This window comes from Nicotiana tabacum, chromosome 21, assembly GCF_000715075.1.
Source record: "Nicotiana tabacum cultivar K326 chromosome 21, ASM71507v2, whole genome shotgun sequence".
In the NCBI taxonomy this organism is placed as follows: Eukaryota; Viridiplantae; Streptophyta; class Magnoliopsida; order Solanales; family Solanaceae; genus Nicotiana; species Nicotiana tabacum.
Genome location: NC_134100.1, coordinates 18,403,919 through 18,423,005, shown reverse-complemented (window position 1 = coordinate 18,423,005; position 19,087 = coordinate 18,403,919). Strand labels below are relative to the sequence as shown.

General features: G+C 39.0%; 1 protein-coding gene across 1 annotated transcript; it reads left to right on the top strand.

The window, feature by feature from the left end:
* Positions 1–12,853: 12,853 nt before the first annotated feature.
* LOC107774588 (proteasome subunit beta type-1) lies at positions 12,854–18,743 on the top strand. Its single transcript, XM_016594168.2, has 7 exons — positions 12,854–13,019; positions 13,139–13,246; positions 16,576–16,657; positions 17,409–17,538; positions 17,636–17,778; positions 17,914–18,000; positions 18,466–18,743. Exons 1-7 carry the CDS (start codon positions 12,973–12,975, stop codon positions 18,538–18,540), a joined length of 672 nt encoding a protein of 223 aa, XP_016449654.1. The 5' UTR covers positions 12,854–12,972; the 3' UTR covers positions 18,541–18,743.
* Positions 18,744–19,087: the final 344 nt, after the last annotated feature.

Here is a 19,087-nt window from a genome sequence, read left to right as displayed (position 1 = left end):
TAGGCTCGTACTCTTATGAGCCTAGAAAACTTTCTTTGGATCTCGAGAATAGGAAGACTCCACCAACAAAGCCTTCAATTGAGGAACCTCCGGTGTTGGAGTTGAAGTTGTTACCTCCATACCTCAGGTGTGAGTTTTTAGGCCCAATTTCTAATTTACCAGTTATTCTATCCTCTTGTCTTACTAACATGCAGGTTGATGCCACATTGGCGGTGCTACAAACGCAGAAAAATGCAATTGGATGGACTTTAGCTGATATTCGGGGGATAAGCCTCGCATTCTATTTGCACAAGATTATTCTAGAAGATGATGCAAAGCCCTCCTTAGAGCATCAAAGGAGGTTGAACAAGGTAATGCAAGAAGTTGTAAAAAAGGAGGTGATCAAGTGGTTGGATGTCGGGGTTGTGTACCCCATCTTTGATAGCTCTTGGACTTCACCGGTGCAATGTGTACCGAAGAAGGGTGGCATGACCGTGGTTGCAAATTCGCAAAATGGGTTGATTCCTACCAGAACTGTCACCGGTTGGAGGGTATGCATGGATTACCGCAAGTTGAATAAAGTGACCCACAAGGATCACTTTCCTTTGCCTTTTCTTGATCAGATGTTAGACCGACTAGCTGGGCGTGCCTTCTACTATTTCTTGGATGGGTATTTTGGGTACAACCAAATCTTGATTGCTCCGGAAGATCAGGAAAAGACCATATTCACTTGTCCATATGGCACTTTTGCCTTTTCTAGGATGCCTTTTGGATTGTGTAATGCACCAGCTACATTCCAGCAGTGTATGATGGCCATTTTCACTGATATGATGGAAGACATTTTGGAGGTGTTCATGGACGACTTTAGTGTTGTTGATGATTCATTTGATGAGTGCTTGAAGAATCTTGATAGAGTTTTCCTATTGTGAAGAAACCAATCTTGTTCCCAATTGGGAGAAATGCCACATTATGGTGGAAGAGGGCATAGTTCTTGGGCATAAAATTTCAAAGCATGGTATTGAGGTAGACAAAACAAAAATTGATGTGATTTCAAGGCTCCCTCCCCCTACCTCTATCAAGGGAGTTAGAAGTTTTCTTGGGCATGCAGGGTTCTACCGGAGATTTATCAAAGACTTTTTGAAGGTAGTGAATCCTTTATGCAAGCTATTGGAAAAGATGCCAAGTTCGTGTTTGATGAAAAATGTATGCAAGCCTTTGAACTTCTCAAGCACAAGTTTACCACCACTCCTATCATTACCGCACCTAATTGGAGCTTGCCCTTTGAGCTCATGTGTGATGCAAATGATGTTGCGGTTGGGGCAGTTTTGGGTCAAAGAGTGAACAAAATATTTCATCTGGTGTACTATTCGAGCAAGATAATGAATGATGCTCAAGTGAACTATACGGTGACCGAGAAAGAACTTTTAGCTATTGTGTTCGCAATGGAGAAATTTCGGGTATATCTCATGGGTGCCAAGGTCATAATCCATACCGACCATGCTGCACTCCGGTACTTGATGACGAAGAAAGATTCCAAAGCTCGACTAATACGATAGGTCTTGTTATTTCAAGAGTTTGATTTGGGGATTGTGGACCAAAAAGGTAGTAAAAACCAAGTGGCAGACCACTTGTCCCACTTGGAGGAGGAGGGAAGGCCTCGTGATGTCCTAGAGATCAGTGATTTATTTCCCGATGAACAACTCATTTCGATGTCGGTGAATGATATGCCATGGTTTGCGGATGTTGCTAATTTCCTTGTGACTTGTATAATCCCGTGTGAGCTCTCTTCTAACCAAATGAAGAAGCTCAAATGGGATAGTTTGGATTTTTATTGGGATGAGCCGTACTTGTTCAAGATTTGCACGGATGGTGTGATCCAGAGGTGTGTCCCGAAGGAAGAGCAATTGAGTATCTTGGAGGCTTGTCATTCCTCCCCCTATAGTGGTCATCATGGCAGGGCAAGGACGTCTTCCAAAGTTCTTAGTTGTGGGTTTTATTGGCCAACTTTGAACAAAGATGCAAGTGAACTAGTGAAGAAGTGTGATGAATGTAAAAGAGCAGGTGGAATTTCGAATAAAGATGAGATGCCTCTCAATACCATTCTTGAGGTTGATATTTTTGATGTATGGGGAATTGATTATATGGGCCCGTTTGTTAGCTTGTGTGGGAACACATACATTCTTGTGGCGGTATACTATGTTTCAAAGTGGGTTAAAGCTGTGGCTTTGCCCAACAATAAAGCCCGGAGTGTTGTTGCATTTCTCAAGAAAAGCATTTTTACAAGATTTGGTACTCCGCGTGCAATCATAAGTGATGGGGGGGTCTCATTTTTGCAATATAGCTTTTGACACTTTGCTTGCAAAGTATGGTGCACAAGGTTTCTACTCCCTATCATCCTCAAGCAAGTGGTCAAGTTGAAGTCTCCAATAGGGAAATCAAGAGCATATTGCCAAAGAGGGTCAATTCTAATAGGACCGATTGGTTAAAGAAGTTGGATGATGCTTTATGGGATTATAGGACTGCTTACAAGACTCTGATTGGTATGTATCCATATCGGTTGGTGTTTGGGAAAGCTTGCCATCTACCAGTTGAGTTAGAGCACAAGGCCATGTGGGCTTTGAGGAAGCTAACTCATGAATGGGATGTTGCAGCCAATCTTCGTGTGGAGCAGCTTAATGAACTTGATGAATTCAGATTCCATGCCTACTCCAGTTCGTCCTTGTACAAGGACAAGATGAAGTACCTTCATGATAAATATGCCCGTAGCAAGGAGTTCAAAGTGGGTGATTTTGTTCTCTTGTTCAACTTTCGGTTACGTCTGTTTCCGGGAAAGCTTAAGTCAAAATGGAGTGGACCTTTTGAAGTGGTATTTGTGACCCCGTTTGGTGCACTTGATTTGAAGAACAATAATGGGGAAGTTTTCAAAGTGAATGGGCATAGGTTCAAGCACTACTTGAGAAAAATCGATGGCTAGAGTGAATGGGAATAAGGTCAAGTGAATGGGCATAGGATCAAGTACTTCTTAAGCAACTGTGTAGATGCAAACGAGCACCTGGTCAAGGAATTCTACACCAATGCTGCCCACATCAAGAAGGGCACCAAAGTGACCAAATTGTGGAATTTGAAAGTGCTATTTGATGGGAAATCAATAAATGACTGCTTGGGCTTCAATGAGGAGGATGAATCACTGTATCTGGAGAAAATGGCATTAGGTGAGGCGACCCGTCCTTGGTTGGCACAATACTCGGCAATCCCAGGTACCACCCCCGATTGGTTTAATGCGGGAGTGAAGATCTTAAGAAGAAGTTTGAATTTCGAGGCTAAGGGGTGGGAGACATTCGTGTGCAACAGACTGGATCCCACTACCCACAACAACTCACTCCCTCTTCACCGGGTGGTACTGGTAGCATCAACTATGGCGGGGTACCCGATTAACGTTAGGAATGTGATGTCTCGGGTTATTACGCAGGTAGTGAGTAAAGGTGATAGAAACTACCCTTTCCCCAGCTTCTTAATAATGTACTTCAGGGACCTAGAGGTAGAAAAGCGGGAATTTGATGTCAAAGTGAAAGCAAAGGCACCGTTTTCATGGTACAGCATGCAGGGTGATGACAACCCTAAAGGCAAGAACTACAAGAGAATAGCCACTGCTTCAACTGGCCAATCTGAAGAGCCAGAAGTGGTAGTGGCTCCTACTCAGCCTTCTTCCACCTCAGCGGACATGCCCCCTGTCCCATCCACTTCGGCAGTTCCAGACATACCCTCCACCTCGGCCCACCCAGTGACTGCCCACCGTCTAAGCCAGGCCCTTCTTAGCATCAACAACTGGATGCAGACAACTTCCTTTAAGTTGTCTGTCCTTACTTTTACCATGGCAGCTCAGTCGGCACCTCCGCCTTCATAGGTCCCATAGGCTATTGAGGACGCCCTCAAGGATATTCTGGACAACCAGAAGAAAATCCTTGACACTCAAAAAGTACTTACAGAGGCTGTGGATTCTCATGGGAAAGCTCTCAAGGAGCTTGCTAGGGAGGCCAAGAAGATGAGAAAGATGCGGGCTTCCAAGGAGTCTATGAAGGAGTTGCGGGTTGCAGGTTGAAGGCAGATCACCTGCCTTTGGATTTATTGCTAAATGACCCAGTGCCATCAGCCCATCCCCAGCCAGTGTAGTCGGAGAGGCCTCCCAAGATGACGAGGGTGATTCCCCGTGCAGATGATGCAGTCATACAGTTGGAGGACCAGCAGAGAGATTCCTCCTGCCAGCCCCAGGAGTTAGCCCAGGCCTCGGTCCAGGTCCAGGCATAGGTCCCAGCAGAGCCACAGGTCATAGGGAGCTAGTCTCAGGTTCCCAAGCTTATAGAGGACCCAGGGACTACTCAGGATCCCATGCAGGCAGACGGGCCATAGGGAGTTTCTGTATCTTCTTCCCTTTATTTTTGGTGTTTATTTTGCTTAGTTGACATTGGGGACAATGTCAGCTTTCATTTGAGGGGGTAGGCCCTACTTTGATTTGATTGGATGACTGTACATATATGACAGATTTTATTTCTTTCGTTATTTTTCATCTTTGGTATGTATATAATTTCAGCACTTCATTACATTTTTCTTACTTTTTATCTTGGGTCTGTATATAAAAGTTACGTTACATTGTATATATTCATCCCCCTTATTGTATATTCGATCAAACCCCTCTTGTATATATTCATTTTACTTTCTGCAATTTTTCTTTCTTAGCTTCTTATTTGTTTTCGTAGCATCTTGTTTTGGATTTTTGAAATAAGACTTTGGTTTTCTTAATGTCATGGTTCTTTCCAAAGGTGGAATTTGTGTGAACCGAGTGGCTCTTCTCGATGATGGATGGCATGACTACCTTCTTAAGGGTTTGAGTCTGTTTTTCCTTTCTTTTTGCTTTTTTAGTAGTTAGTGGTTAAGAGTGCCTCAAGCAATGCTTCACTTGGGCCTACCACATTTGCCTTTAATCTTATGGTCAAAAACAAATCGTTGTGTATAGGATGGTGAAAGTGTGACCTTGAGACTCTTGTGTTGGCCAATAATCATCAAGTGATTTTTCGGAACCATTGTGTGCTCAAATCCTATCTAAGGTTGTTGTGGGCTCCCGACTCTGTGTCTTTAGCGACCCCATAGCTTGTGTGGTAAGAAATTTGCATTGCAAGTCCAAGTCCCGAGCCATTGGTCTAGAACTTGCCCTGAATGTTTGTTGAGGCGAAATCCTAAGTGAATTTTGACTTGAGACATGATTATAGGCTCTCCTTGATCCAAATGATAGCTTGAACACTTCCATAGCTTAACTATGATAAAATTCCTAGTTAACCCTTTTGAGCCTTAGACCTTTTTCCTTCAAGAACCATAATATAAGCCTTTACCCGTTCTAAAAGATATCCTCTCTTGGCACCCGATCTTTCCTTAGCACATGGCAAAAGTATAAGTTTGGGGGGAGAGACGAGGATTGCAACAAAGTGGTAAAAAGGCACAAAATGAAGAAAAGGAAAGGAAATGAAAAAGAAAGAAAAGTAAAAAGACAAAAAAAAAAGAATGTTCAATATAGATATGAATAAAGGGATTCAAGAAAAGCAAAGAATGAAAGGTGCGGAAAGTTAAGAAAGGAAAAAGATTTGAAATGAACAAGAAAGAGTGACAGTGTGTCTCTCTAACCCCTTAGAAAGAAGTGAAATGACTTAAAAAGTCAAGTGAATGTGTGCTATGAAACAAAAGAAATGCTTAAGGGAAGATGGAACCTACTTAGATCAAACATTTCCTACCCTGAACCAAAAACCTTCACTATGTCTCCACAAACGCTCTATATGATCTTGAGTTGAATGAAGCTTACATTAGTGGTGACTCACATAAGGGGCAAGCATATGGTACTTAGAAACGGACTTGTGACTTTTCCTTGAGAGAGATGAGTGAGTTTCCATTAACCTCGTTCTGAGTGCCACTATCCCAAAGGTGAGGTTTGCTTAGGGAGAGTTGAGGATGTGTGAGTTTGGGTTCCACAATGACCAAAGTAATAGAAAAAGTTCTTTGATGTGTTGAGTCAACCCTTGATGCTTTCGTGTCGCACTTAATCCATGGTGTTTAAAAGAGTAAATGTTGTTAATGATTCATTTGTATTAAGGGCAATTGTTAGTCCCAATTGATGCTAGATGAGGTCACTTTAGGACAGCTGAATTTTATTGGATTTTCTTTTAAGGGGTGGGTTTTATTTTATTTGCTTGAGAACAAGCAAAAGCTTAAGTTTGGGGGAGTTGATAACAAGGGAATATGATGCATTTTACACTCCTTCATGCTCAAGTTTTGATTAGAAATGTGTACAAAATAGTCCCAAAAGCTCATAAGTTATGCTTGATTGCAGGTTTGACTAACAAGGTGACAAGATGTCACGAACCAACTCAAAAAGGAGTGAAACTTACACAAGTACCAAGACAAGACAAAGCTCAGTCAAATAAGGCTAGTGTGTCCGCACACCATTCTGTGCGGTCCACACAAGTGAAGTTCAGAGAGGGTGCTTTTCAGGCCAACAGGCAATGCGCCCGTAAGGGGTTTTTGTGCGGTCCGCATTGGGTTCATTGCGGCCGCACTCGATTTAGTGCGGTCCGCGGAGCCAAGGTTTGGAGAGGTGGTGTTCTGGAGGTTGAAGCTCAATGCGGTCCACGGTCCTTTTTGTGTGAACCGCAATGAAAGCCACCGCGGCTGCACTCGATTTCGTGCGGTCTGCATTGTCCAAGTTCAGAGAGCTGATTATTCAAATTCAGAGGCTTAGTGCGGCCGCACTCATTTTTGTGCGGTCCGCACTAGCCCCGCAGGGATATTTTTGTCCAGATTTTTTAGCCTAGTATAAATAGATTCTTTTCCCTTTTGTAGGTCTTCAGATAGTTTTTTATCAAGAGTTGCGCTCGTGACTTCGTTCTTTTAGCTATTTCGAGTAATTTTAGCGTGATTTCAACATTAAATCTTCAAGTTTAATTTAGCAATTAATTATTTTGAGTTTCTCTTCATCTATTTTCTTGTTTTCTTCTCTAATTATGAGTAGCTAGACCCATAAGCTAGGGTTGTGGCTCAACCCTAGTGTGGGTAATTGATGGGTCTTTTGTTTTGATGTTTGATTGTCTATGGGTGTTTGATATTTGGGATAATTTAGGGTTGTAATTGTGAATTGGTGGTTGCAAACATTAGTTTATGCATATTAGACTTTGGCTCTTCTTGAGAAAGAGAGCTTAAGTCCATGAAATTAGTCCAACAAGGAATTGGGGCGTACTCAAGAGATTGATAGCTCTAATTAAAGGGTTAAACCTAGAGATAGTAATACCCGACTTGAACCTTGATTGCTTGTGCAAATTTGCATACCCAATTGGTCTTGAGAAAGTCAATTTGAGAAAAATCACTTGAACTACCGAGAGGTATAGAGTGAGTAGAATCGTGTAATGGTTATATCATACTCCCCAAATGTGGCACTCTAGCTTTAGACTCAAGAATCCGTCAATTGACCACCTAGGCGAAAGTCGCTACCCTGATGCCTTTTAATCATTTGAACAACTCGCAATAGTTTAATCTTAGCTTATTTTAGTTTAATTGAGCATTGTAGTTTAATAAAATTAGAATCATAATCAAAACCAAAAAATGTGTAGAAGTGCAACTAAGGGCAAATATGCAACTCCACTTTAGATAGACACTCAACTCCAATATCTAGCTCCCTGTGGAAATCGATCCCGACCTCATCGGTTAAAATCTGCTTCGACCTCTCTCGCTACTCAATAGTAGTGCATGGTTAGCCTCGATCAGTGTCCATGAACAGTAGCATACGACCCATGATCTCCTGAAAACCCGGTGCTGTCATATAGTCCGCTAGGGTAGGCTCGACTGCGGGCACCTCACCCTGCTCCTCAACGATAGGATCTCTCGCAGGATCTACTGGTGGTGCTACTGGGATAGCTCTGGGATGCCCTCGTCCCCTACCTCGGGCCGGTGCCCTCCCCCGGCCTCCGCCTCGGCCTCTAGCAACAGGGGGATCAACTCCTCCGGGGTCTGGAACATTAGTCGTGCGTGTCCTCACCATCTGTGAGAGAATAGAAGAGGGAAATTTAGTATACCAGCCATCGCACGATAGGAAATGAATAAAGAGTAATTTTCCTAACACCCTATAGCCTCTCGAAGATAAATACAAACGTCTCCATAGCGATTCGCAAGACTTTATTAGGTTTGCCCATGACTTGTGAGACCTACGTGAACCTAGTGCTCCGATACCATATTGTCACAACCCATTTCCATTATAAGACATGATGGCGCCCAACACCATTGCCGGGCAAGCCAACACGGAAATATAAATAAGTTCTCATTTTACTTTTACCAATATAATTGCAGTAATTCCTTAAGTTAAAGTTAAAATAAGTGATAACCAGTAAGGTACCAAAAATAATTATACAATTCCCAAAAGAATAGTCTAATACAGTGTGTGCCAAAACCTGGTGTCACAAGTTGTGGGCAACTAGTAGAATATACAAAAGAATAAACTTATCATACTGTCCGGAATAGAATAGACAACAAAAATAAATATAGAGAGACTCCATCAAGCTGTTAAACTGCTCATGAAGGGAGCAACTCACCGTGGAAGTCTCGAAATATGCTCAGGGGTGCGCACCAGACTGATAGCCAGGTGTACCTACCTCAGATACTGTACAATTAAGTACAGAAGTATAGTATGAGTACATAAACAATATGTACCCAGTAAGTATCCCGTCTAATCTCGAAGAAGTAGAGACGAGAAGTCGACTTGACACTTACTAGGGTCAAATAATATGAGAAATGAATTATACTGAGCATGGATATAATAATTAATTAGCAGTTTATAATAAGAAATAATAGGTCCTCTCCTAGATAATATTACAGTTGGCAACCTTCATTCCATGACAAATAATAGAGATCAATTCATAGAAAAGCACTGAGTAGAACAGGCGCAAGTAGTGCCGAGGTCGTACGACCCGATCCAACATAAAAGTAAATTATGCACTACCGGGGGTCAATCGATGCAAACAATAGATGCATCTATTACCCCGCTCGCGAATCAAACATGCGACGCGGTCAAATGTAATTAAACACAACAACAAGCAGACATGAATATATAATTGGGGAGCAATTACTCACAGAAATATCAACTTCTCTTTAAAAAGGCCAAGAAAAATAGTGTTCCTTTACTAGTTTTATTTACCATAATCACCATGATTTAAACAGTCCAAATTAAACATAAGGTTGCAAGAATAGCACATAAAGCATGCTTTTGGGTCCTAGACTACCCAGACTTAGCATAATAGTAGCTACGCACGGACTCTCGTCACCTAGTGTGTACGTAGCTCCCGCATTTACTGGCAAATTACTTGATTATATCACCTATGGGGACAATTCTCTCTTACAAAGTTAGATAGGAGACTCACCTCGCTCCGAAGAATACTTCCAATACCAAGAACTAGCTCAAACTCTCAATTTAGAGCCGAACGATCCAAAACTAGATAAAGGAGGCAGAACTAGTCAATACAAGCTCACAAGATCGCATTCAAACTATTTAAGCAATTCCCCAACCTTAAACACAAGTTTCCTAAAATCCGACCCCGAGCCCACGTGCCCGGATTCCGAAATTTTTCGAAGAAAGTTGTTCTTTATAACCCAAGGATCAATAATATATGATTTCTAATTCATTTCATAACAAATTTCGTGGTCAAATCTAACTTTTGTCGAAACCCTAGGTTTTGCTCTAGCCACATGATTTTTCCTTAATCTTTGTGTGTTAATCTACCCAAGACTCAAGTATTAAACTAGAAATATGTAGGATAAACTTACCTCAAGATGCTAGGTGAATGTCCCCTCTCAAGAGCTCCAAAATCGCCCAATGGGTGAGTGAAAAATGGCCAAAATGACTTAAAGCCCGAAATAAATTAAGCTCACTGCTTCAGTGATTTCCGCATCTGCGGTCAGGGGACCACATCTGCGGTCCCGCTTCTGTGAGGAAGTGGCCGTATCTGTGAAATTGGCCAAGCGGGCTGGGACCGCTTCTGCGGTCTTGAAGCCGCTTATGCGCAACCGCTTCTGCGGTTTTGGGCTTGGCCTGCCTTGGTCGCATCTGCGAGAGGACGACCGCTTCTGCGGTCTCGCACCTGCGGCTGACCAACCGCTGGTGCGGTTATGACAGATAACTAGAGCTTCGGCTCTTTCTCAAAATTTTCAACTTCACTCGAGCCTCGTCCGATTGACGCTCGGGGCTCCCGGGCCCCACCCAAACATACCGACAAGTCTAAAATCATGAAACGGACCCGCTCAAACCTTTGGAACCCTCGAAACAACTCTAAATCTAAGAATCACTCTCTAAAACCAATTGAATTAAACTTATGAACTTCAAGTTCTTAAATTCACTTCTAACGTACCGAAACGTACTTATACAACTCGGATTGATATCAACTTCTGCGGGCAAGTCTTAAATGTTATATTGGACCTGCACTGGGCTCCGGAACCAACAAACGAGCCCGATACCAACATGATCAATTATTATTTAATTTTTTTAAATCCTTAGAAAATCAGTTTAACAATTTCTAATAAAAATTCATTACTCGGGCTAGGGACCTCGGAATTCGATTCCGGGCATACGCCCAAATCCCATATTTTCCTACGGACCTTTCGGGACCATCGAAAGACGAATCCGAATCCGTTTGCTAAAAAAGTTGACCAAAGTCAAACTTAGCCTTTTAAGAAAATCTTAAGGAATCAAATGAGCATATTTCAACCCAAATTTTTCCAAATCCCGAACCAACCATCCCCGCAGGTCGTAAATTAGTTAAAGCAAGTGCATGAAGTTTTATTTAGGGGATCAGGGTTCTAAAAAGTAAAACGACCAATCGGGTCGTTACAATGCACATAATAATACTTTTGCTTTATTCCAAAAAAAGCACATTCAATTTACGATTATAGCATTTTTAAAGATTCCTTTCCTTATTATAGCCTATTTGACCAAGCCTTTTTTGGGCCAAAAATATTTTTTTTGGCCAAAAGCACTTTTAGCCAAAAATTGAGGTGTTTGACCAAGCTTTTGGAAGGATAAAAAGTGCTTGTGAGGAGAAGCTTCTCTGCAAAAGTACTTTTCTGAGAAGCACTTTTGAGAAAAATACACTTAGAAGCAGTTTTCAAAAGCGTGGCCAAACACTAATTACTGATCAAAAGAACTTTTCAAATTAATTAACCAAACACAAACTATTTCTCACCAAAAACACTTTTTTTTTTCAAATTAATTTACGTATATTTAATAAAATCTGAATATATTTATGTATATTTGACATATAAAATATATATTTGTATATATGAGGTATATGTTATTTATTATTCAATATACATTAATCGTATAAATAGTAACAAATTTAATATTTATATGCTTATGTATACCATTGTTATTCCTTATGTATAAATATAAGGTAAATAAATTTTAAAATATAATATACTATAAATAATATTAAATAACTTTTTTATTGAATTAAATTCTTTTTGTGACAAGATTTTCGCTCGAAAAAAGGGTATACTATGCCTACAGGGAGGAAGGAGTTATTTTTGGATAGAAAATTATCCTCCCACTACGTTTCCTGTCATATTTGCTTATTTTTAGGACTATTGCTCATTATTAGAAAACTGAATCACTTTGGGCGCTTTTTAAGAACGAAATTCTTTGGATATTTTATGTCTTAAACGTGATTATTGATCCGTGTTTATAACTGTCTGATAATATATGTATTCATTTAGCTGCCATGTTAGTAAAATAACTGTTGCCGCTAGTTTTTTGAATTTTTTTTAAAATTTTGTCTACATGTGTTTTTCTAGATATTTCGTAGTAGTACGAATAAAGTGGATTATTTGCACAATATGACCTTTTCTTATGCCCGCTCTTTAATTTAGTCCTCGATAGCTCGGCCAAGCTTCTCCAAACCAAAATCAATTTTTTTTTTCAAAAAAAGTATATATTTTTCAAAGTTAAAGTATTTGATCAAGCTTTTAGAGGAAAAAAAGTACTTTTGAGTAGAAACAGAAGCAGTTTTAGAGAAGTAGAAGTAGTTTCTCTCTAAATCACTTTATTGAAAAGTATTTTTGAGAAAAATACACTTAGAAGTAGTTTTTAAAAGCTTGGTCAAACACTAATTGCTGCTCAGAAGTGCTTTTTACATAAATTAGCCAAACACAAATTGCTTCTCATCAAAAGTACTTTTGAAAAAAAAATACTTCTTAAAATAAGGTGATTTTTGCAGTTTGGCTAAACAGGCTATAAATTTTACTTCTAAAAGATTTTTCCCTTTTTTATTTCTATTGTAAATAGTCACACTTAATAACATATCATAACGAAACTATTAAAAGCTTGTTATAAGAATGGATTACCTTCAGCCTAGCAAGAATAAAGCGAAGAATTAATCGATCTAATTTTCCTCTTCTCTTATTGTATAGTTAAAATATCCAATCGAAAGTGTGGAACTTAGCTCAATATGGTGGATAGTTAGATGATCTTTTTCGTTCTTTTTGCAGATGAATGTAACCCATTGAGCTAATGGGACATAATTCTAATAATGGACTAAAAAGGCCATTTGTGCAAACACCCGAGTTCTTCCCGAAAAAGCCTATTTTATATTCAAATTTGAAAGACAAAAAACTAGACAACTTTTATATTTTGATGTTTTATATTTTAATACCATACAAGAGGAGGTGATTTGTACTGTGCTTAATTTTTACGTGCACTGGATTATAAAAGGGTCTGGTTCCTCTTTGCGTTCCTTAAACTATAGTTGCGGAATAAGCAATACAGAGAGCATTAGGCCTAGGGACTACTGGAAATCAGCCCATTAACTACAGTTATTGAGTTGTCTTGTTGAAGGAGGCATCCTCATCAATTTTCTCCTCTTTCTTCAATTTTAATTTCAATCTTCTGCAACCCTAGTGTTTTACTCTCTCTCTCTCGCTATGACGAAGCAGCAAGCTAACTGGTCTCCTTATGACAACAATGGAGGGTACTTCATTATATTATTATTATTATTATTATTATTATTATTGTTTTTTTTGCGTCCTTTTGCTTATTATGTCGATGTTGATCTCGATGCTAATATATCTGATCCATACACTGTTGCAGAACGTGTGTTGCGGTTGCAGGTGCAGATTACTGTGTAATTGCTGCTGACACTAGGATGTCCTCGGGCTACAACATCCTAACTCGCGATTACTCCAAAATCATTAAATTGTATGTTCCTTTTTCCTCTAATTTACTTTGTAATTGTTCTGGAGTAGGATAATCATATACTTATTAACACAAATTTTAAGCAGAATTTTATTTAAAGACTTATGAGGATGTAATGAACTGAAATGAACTAGAATTAAATGAAAGTTCCCACAATGACTCCCCAACTCAGAAGAATTCATATACTCCCTTTATTTCAATTTGTTTGAAGCTTTTCGGAGTATGAGGGTCAAATTTTCCGTGTGAATTTGGTCTTAGATTCTTTAACTTTTTAAAAATAAATTTTATTTACATATTTAGAACCTACATAAAAAAATATATCATAAGTCACAGTAGTTAACACTTAACAGTTCAAAATAAATTAAAAATTATTTGCAAAAATGTGGTCAAAGAAAACTTTGTTCGACTCCTCAAATAGTAATAGGTTTATTCTTTTTGAAACGGAGTGAGTATGTCACAGCTCAGACGGTTGTGTGAAGCATATAGATTTACCACAATTGTCTGAAATGACACTGAACCAAACCAAATGTTCCAGCCATTGAAATTCTTGAACGCAAGCTGTTCTGTTCTACAAACAACCAACATAATGATGTCGCTAATGTTAGTTCTAAGAAGAAGTAGGGCTCATTGGGCCATGTGGAGATCAGTGCTCTTGACAGTAGATATCTCTTCAGACATCACAAAGGTATTTGATTTCTTCCGCACATTTTCGCAATCAGCAGTTTGGTAGTTTGCTCTCAGAAACTTTAGGAGTCTTAAAATGCTTCAGAAAGGTTACACCACTAATTGGAAGGCTCAAGCTGATTGGTATTCTGGAAACAGACTAGTGTGTCACAGAGGATACAACCACTATCCAGTAACCTATTTTTGTAAGTAATGGTCCTTCTGCTCTTACTTGGCGGACCTTTTTTTCATTGGAAAACAACGTGCTTGTTTTATAAGTAGCGTATGATAACATACATAAAAGGAAATATGAATCACAAATAGAGAATCCATCACATCACAGGACTTTCATAGGAGCTTCTTGATTGACAAATATCAGAAGGAATCTCTATCCATGGCTCACAAACACGACCTGAGCAATAACTTGATTAGGATAATGGATGATGATATGCACCTCTAGAAGTATCGGAAAAGAATTTTTTTCCCATGTCCTCCTAGCATTAGATTTCAGCCTACACTTCCCTGCTCCCAAATTTAAAAAGTTCATTACTAATGCTAATCACGTTCTCAAGAATATTTGAATGATACCCACTACTGAAATTTTCAACCTGTTGAGCCCTATTATTGCTTTCATTGCTTAAAATTTCTTCAGTTCTACGTATCTCGGGCAAACCTCTTTTTGAAATCAAACTCAGACTCTTTGTTGGAGCAATGAAAAAGGTTGAAGAATCAGCCGAAGAATAAGACAATGGAGTGATTACGCAAATGATATATATTCCTTGTCTTGATTTCCAAATCTGGCTGCAATCTCTTGGGGTGGTGTTACCCTAATGATGTATATTACTTGTATTGATTTCCAAATCTGGCTGCAATCTCTTACCTTGACCCATCCCTTTGCTGTCTCCTCCAGTGTTTCTGGACCCATTTATCTTGGTTAATTGAGATTTTGAAGCTCCTCTCCATCTATTGTTGCTGTCTCGAGTAACGTCGATTCTTCACTAAGATCTGGGCATTCACTGTGAAGTATAATTGCTAGGGAATTTACTTCACCGTAAAGATTTATTCTAAGTTTTTCATGGGAGTTTCTTCCTAAGTTGCTCGGACTCGGGTGCGGGTGTCCGATACGGGGACGGATCCGAGTATCGGATTCGGCAAAATCTAAATTTTAAGATTCGGGGGTGCGGATCCGGATATGGATACGGGTGTGGGGATTCGGCTAATAAAAATAGAGCTATAAATATATTGTAAATTTTGAGAGATATTCCGTGAAAAACTTGCATGAATATTGTACAATTCAATCTTTCATTCTCCAAGATGGACATTATTCCTTTATTGTTCTAAATCTGTTTTATTTTTGATTTTAAGAAATCAAAATCTCAATTTTTCTCCCAAATTTGTTGATGGACTCCGGTCAAAGTGTCCGAAGTCAGTTGACCGTATCCGGGATGTATCCTGTCCCCGTATCCGTATCCGTCCCGTATCCGAACGGGGACGGCACCAAAATCGAAGAGTCCGCGCAACTTAGGTTTCTTCAGCCATGACTGTCAACTTCTAAAGGTTCCATGATTATGCTCTGGTACTATTCGTAATGAACTCAAATGAACAAGAATCAAATGGGAAATTTATTAACTAACTTAGTAACATGAATGCAAACTTGACAATTTTACTGCCCTAAAAGAGCTGATTCTCATCCCCTAACTTGATTTTTTAACTAGCTATTGCCCTTGTACATGACAAAGGAAGTCAAAACGTTTCTACCTAAAAGAGCTGATTCTCATCCCCTAACTTGATTTTTTAACTAGCTATTGCCCTTGTACATGACAAAGGAAGTAACTCTATTTAATGAGTGCCAAGATTTTATGAGTCCATGTCCTTGGTAAAAGTATTTAGCTATTGTATAGGGTGCATTCCTAAATATTTGCCCTTGTCCATGTTAGAGTCTTGATTTCTTGTGTCCATGCTCAAAAAAGGGCATCCAGGATTCTAAACCAGTGGGTTCGAGTACCAGTGCTCCCACTATTATGATTTTTGACAATAGGTGTGAACTTAGAAAGCATATATGTCTTTCAAAATCTAGGAACTACTAGAGGCAGGGCAAGGCATCCACTACCAGAAGGTTGAATCATCATCAATTGGTTGCAGTAAATAGGATTAACAATTGGATTTCATTGCTTAAACTTACTCGAATAGTTAAAGTGGATAAGCACACATGTTTGAAGCCAAAAAAATTTCTTTTGGAAAATATTAATGGTGTGTTTGGTATGACAAACGTCATTCCACGGAAAGTGTTCTCTTGGAAAATATTTTCTTGTTGTTGTTTGGTTGGTGGTTGGTGAATGAAAAGTATTTTTCAGAAAATATATAAATGTATATTAAAGTTTGATGATAATATCATCAAATTGGAGAGTGTTTTGATGAGACTTTTGAGTACTAAATATTAATAATAATATTGTCTAAGTGTAGTTGAAGCAAGTAATATGAAATTAAAAGTTAAGATAGTCGTAACTCGTAAGGAAAATGACTTCTGCCCATAAGCGAGGAAAGTCATTTTCCTCTTTTTGATAGAAAATGTTTTCCATCCAAAAAACATTTTCCATGAAGTCATTTTCTCTCATACCAAACCTAAACGAAGCATCCTTCTTCTATTAATGATTTTATTAAATATGCAGAGCGGACAAGTGTGTGCTGGCGTCTTCAGGATTTCAAGCTGATGTGAGAGCTTTGCAAAAGGTTTTGGCAGCAAGGCATCTGGTAAAATGCCCGAATCTGTTGATACTTTGATATTCACTGATTTTCCATCTGCTTGGCTCTTATGCAAATGTGGAGTATTAAGCCATTGGAGAACCAAAGCCCCAAGTGTTGTATTATGCTCTTTAGTTATTCTTTTGATTGTCGATGTTGCTTTATGTTCTGCCAACACAGAAACAGCAGACACATGTCTAATAAGATTTGAAGTCGTTGATTTTAGTTTCTGACCTATAGTGTGAAGTTTGCATTAGTTACCCATGTTACTAGGATTAGCTATGAACTTAAGCAATGGAAATGTGAATGGAACCTGGTTGTGCGAAACAGAAGATTGGAATTTGAGCTTTTGTTTTGTGTTGTTTTTAATCGAAGTCTACTTTCCTAAAAAGGAAAACTCTGCGGTATTTAATTTTTTGTCATGAAGCTCTAAGGTATATTGTATAACACAAAAAGCTATGATGCACCTTCTTTCATTCATCCTGATAACTCTTGCTTGATTGTCCTTATTGATAAAGATGTTCTCTGACTTTCTTTTTAACCATCATAGTAATCTTTGCCTCTCATTTTAGTAGCTCAACTCTATATGATAAATATTTTTCGACTCTTCTTTTTATGATTGTGCCTATTAGATGCTGGTCATTCAATTTGTAAAGCAGTATCATGTGCTTTCTAGCTTTCTCTATCTGTTTAGACGTTGGAACTTAACTCCTAATATGATATTGGAAGTGATATTCTACTTTTTATTCTTTGAAAATAGATCTATCAGCATCAGCACAATAAGCAGATGAGCTGCCCAGCCATGGGTCAGCTACTTTCGAACACCCTATACTACAAACGTTTCTTTCCCTACTATGCATTCAATGTTCTAGGTGGCCTTGACAATGAAGGTAATAGATTATGGCTGGAATGCTGTGTCAAGTTTCTATTTTTGTATGCATGCCTGTAAAGAGGCTTCTGCTTATTTTATTCTTAAAATTCTCATAGGGAAGGGCTGTGTTTTTACATATGATGCTGTTGGATCCTATGAGAGGGTTGGGTATAGTTCTCAAGGTTCAGGTTCAACTTTGATCATGCCTTTCCTCGACAACCAATTAAAGTCTCCTAGCCCTCTCTTGCTGCCTGCCAAGGTTCGGTTTGATACTTTAATTTTACGGAATTTTCTTTCAAATTGAGGAAGTTTCTAGTCTTGTCAACTTCACCTAAGAATTGTGTGAAAAGAAAAACATGATTTCTTGCTAACAAAGTTCCGTTGACCTGCATAGGATGCCGTAACTCCACTTTCTGAAGCGGAAGCCATTGACTTGGTGAAGACATGTTTTGCTTCAGCAACAGAAAGGGATATATATACTGTAAGTCATTTAGGTGTTGTGCTATCTATTAAGGTCTGCGTACACGCTACCTTCCCCAGAGGATCATACTGGGTGGTGGTGGTTGATGTTGTTGTTGTTGTTGATGATGCTGTATCTATTAAAATGACACCAAGTTTTAGGAGCTGTGATCTTCAGGAACATTTGGGTTAATTATGTGCGACCGTGTTTTACTGGTGCTCTTGTCTTCTCTTCTCTTCTCTTTTCTTCTTTTTGTTCACCGTTGGCTTTGCTTCACTAATAGGGAGGTTGCTTATTAATAATCATGACCCGGAAGTGATATCTAACTAATACTTATTCTTTCTTGAGCCAAAGGTATTTTCCTATCGATCCGGTACTCAATGGATGATTTAGTTGTATTAATCTCCGTGCGGAGAAGTTTTGTTTGAGAAGGTTATGTAGCTTTTATCATCCTATTTCCTGAATATTTTGCTTTTCATATTGCAGGGTGACAAGCTGGAAATAGTCATATTAAATGCTGACGGTGTTTGTAGGGAAGAAATGGATCTCAGGAGAGATTGATTTCTCTTTTTCGGATTCCTGTGATTTATGTTTGAATTAGTTTGGAAGGCGCAAGTGAATGCATATGGACAATGAACCCTTTCTATGGCTGTATGCACAGCAGTTGTTAATTGTTGATCATCTGTGTATTTACTGTAAACTGCAATTCCTATTACCTGGAAATGTTATGCTGAATTATAAAAGAACTGAATGTTGAAACTTTAGTTTGGTAAAACTTAATCTTTAGTTTGCAAGAGAAAGGGATGTTGTTTACTTCGCACCATCTGCATCGTCTTGTACGTTAGAAATGTTAGCAATCAATACATCTCTTTTCCTTTTGAATTCTATTCCGTTTAAGGCTTTAAGCACAATTTGATTATGGCACGGCCTCGATCCTCATATGGTGATTATGTTTTATCCGATTATTCTTGCTTCCACAATTGTGACAATAGGTGCAAACTTATAGCGCGTTTGGCCAACCTTTTAAAATCAGTTTATTTTGAGACGTGTTTTTCTCAAAAGAACTTTTAAAAAAAGTGCTTTTGGTGAGAAGTAGTTTGTGTTTGGC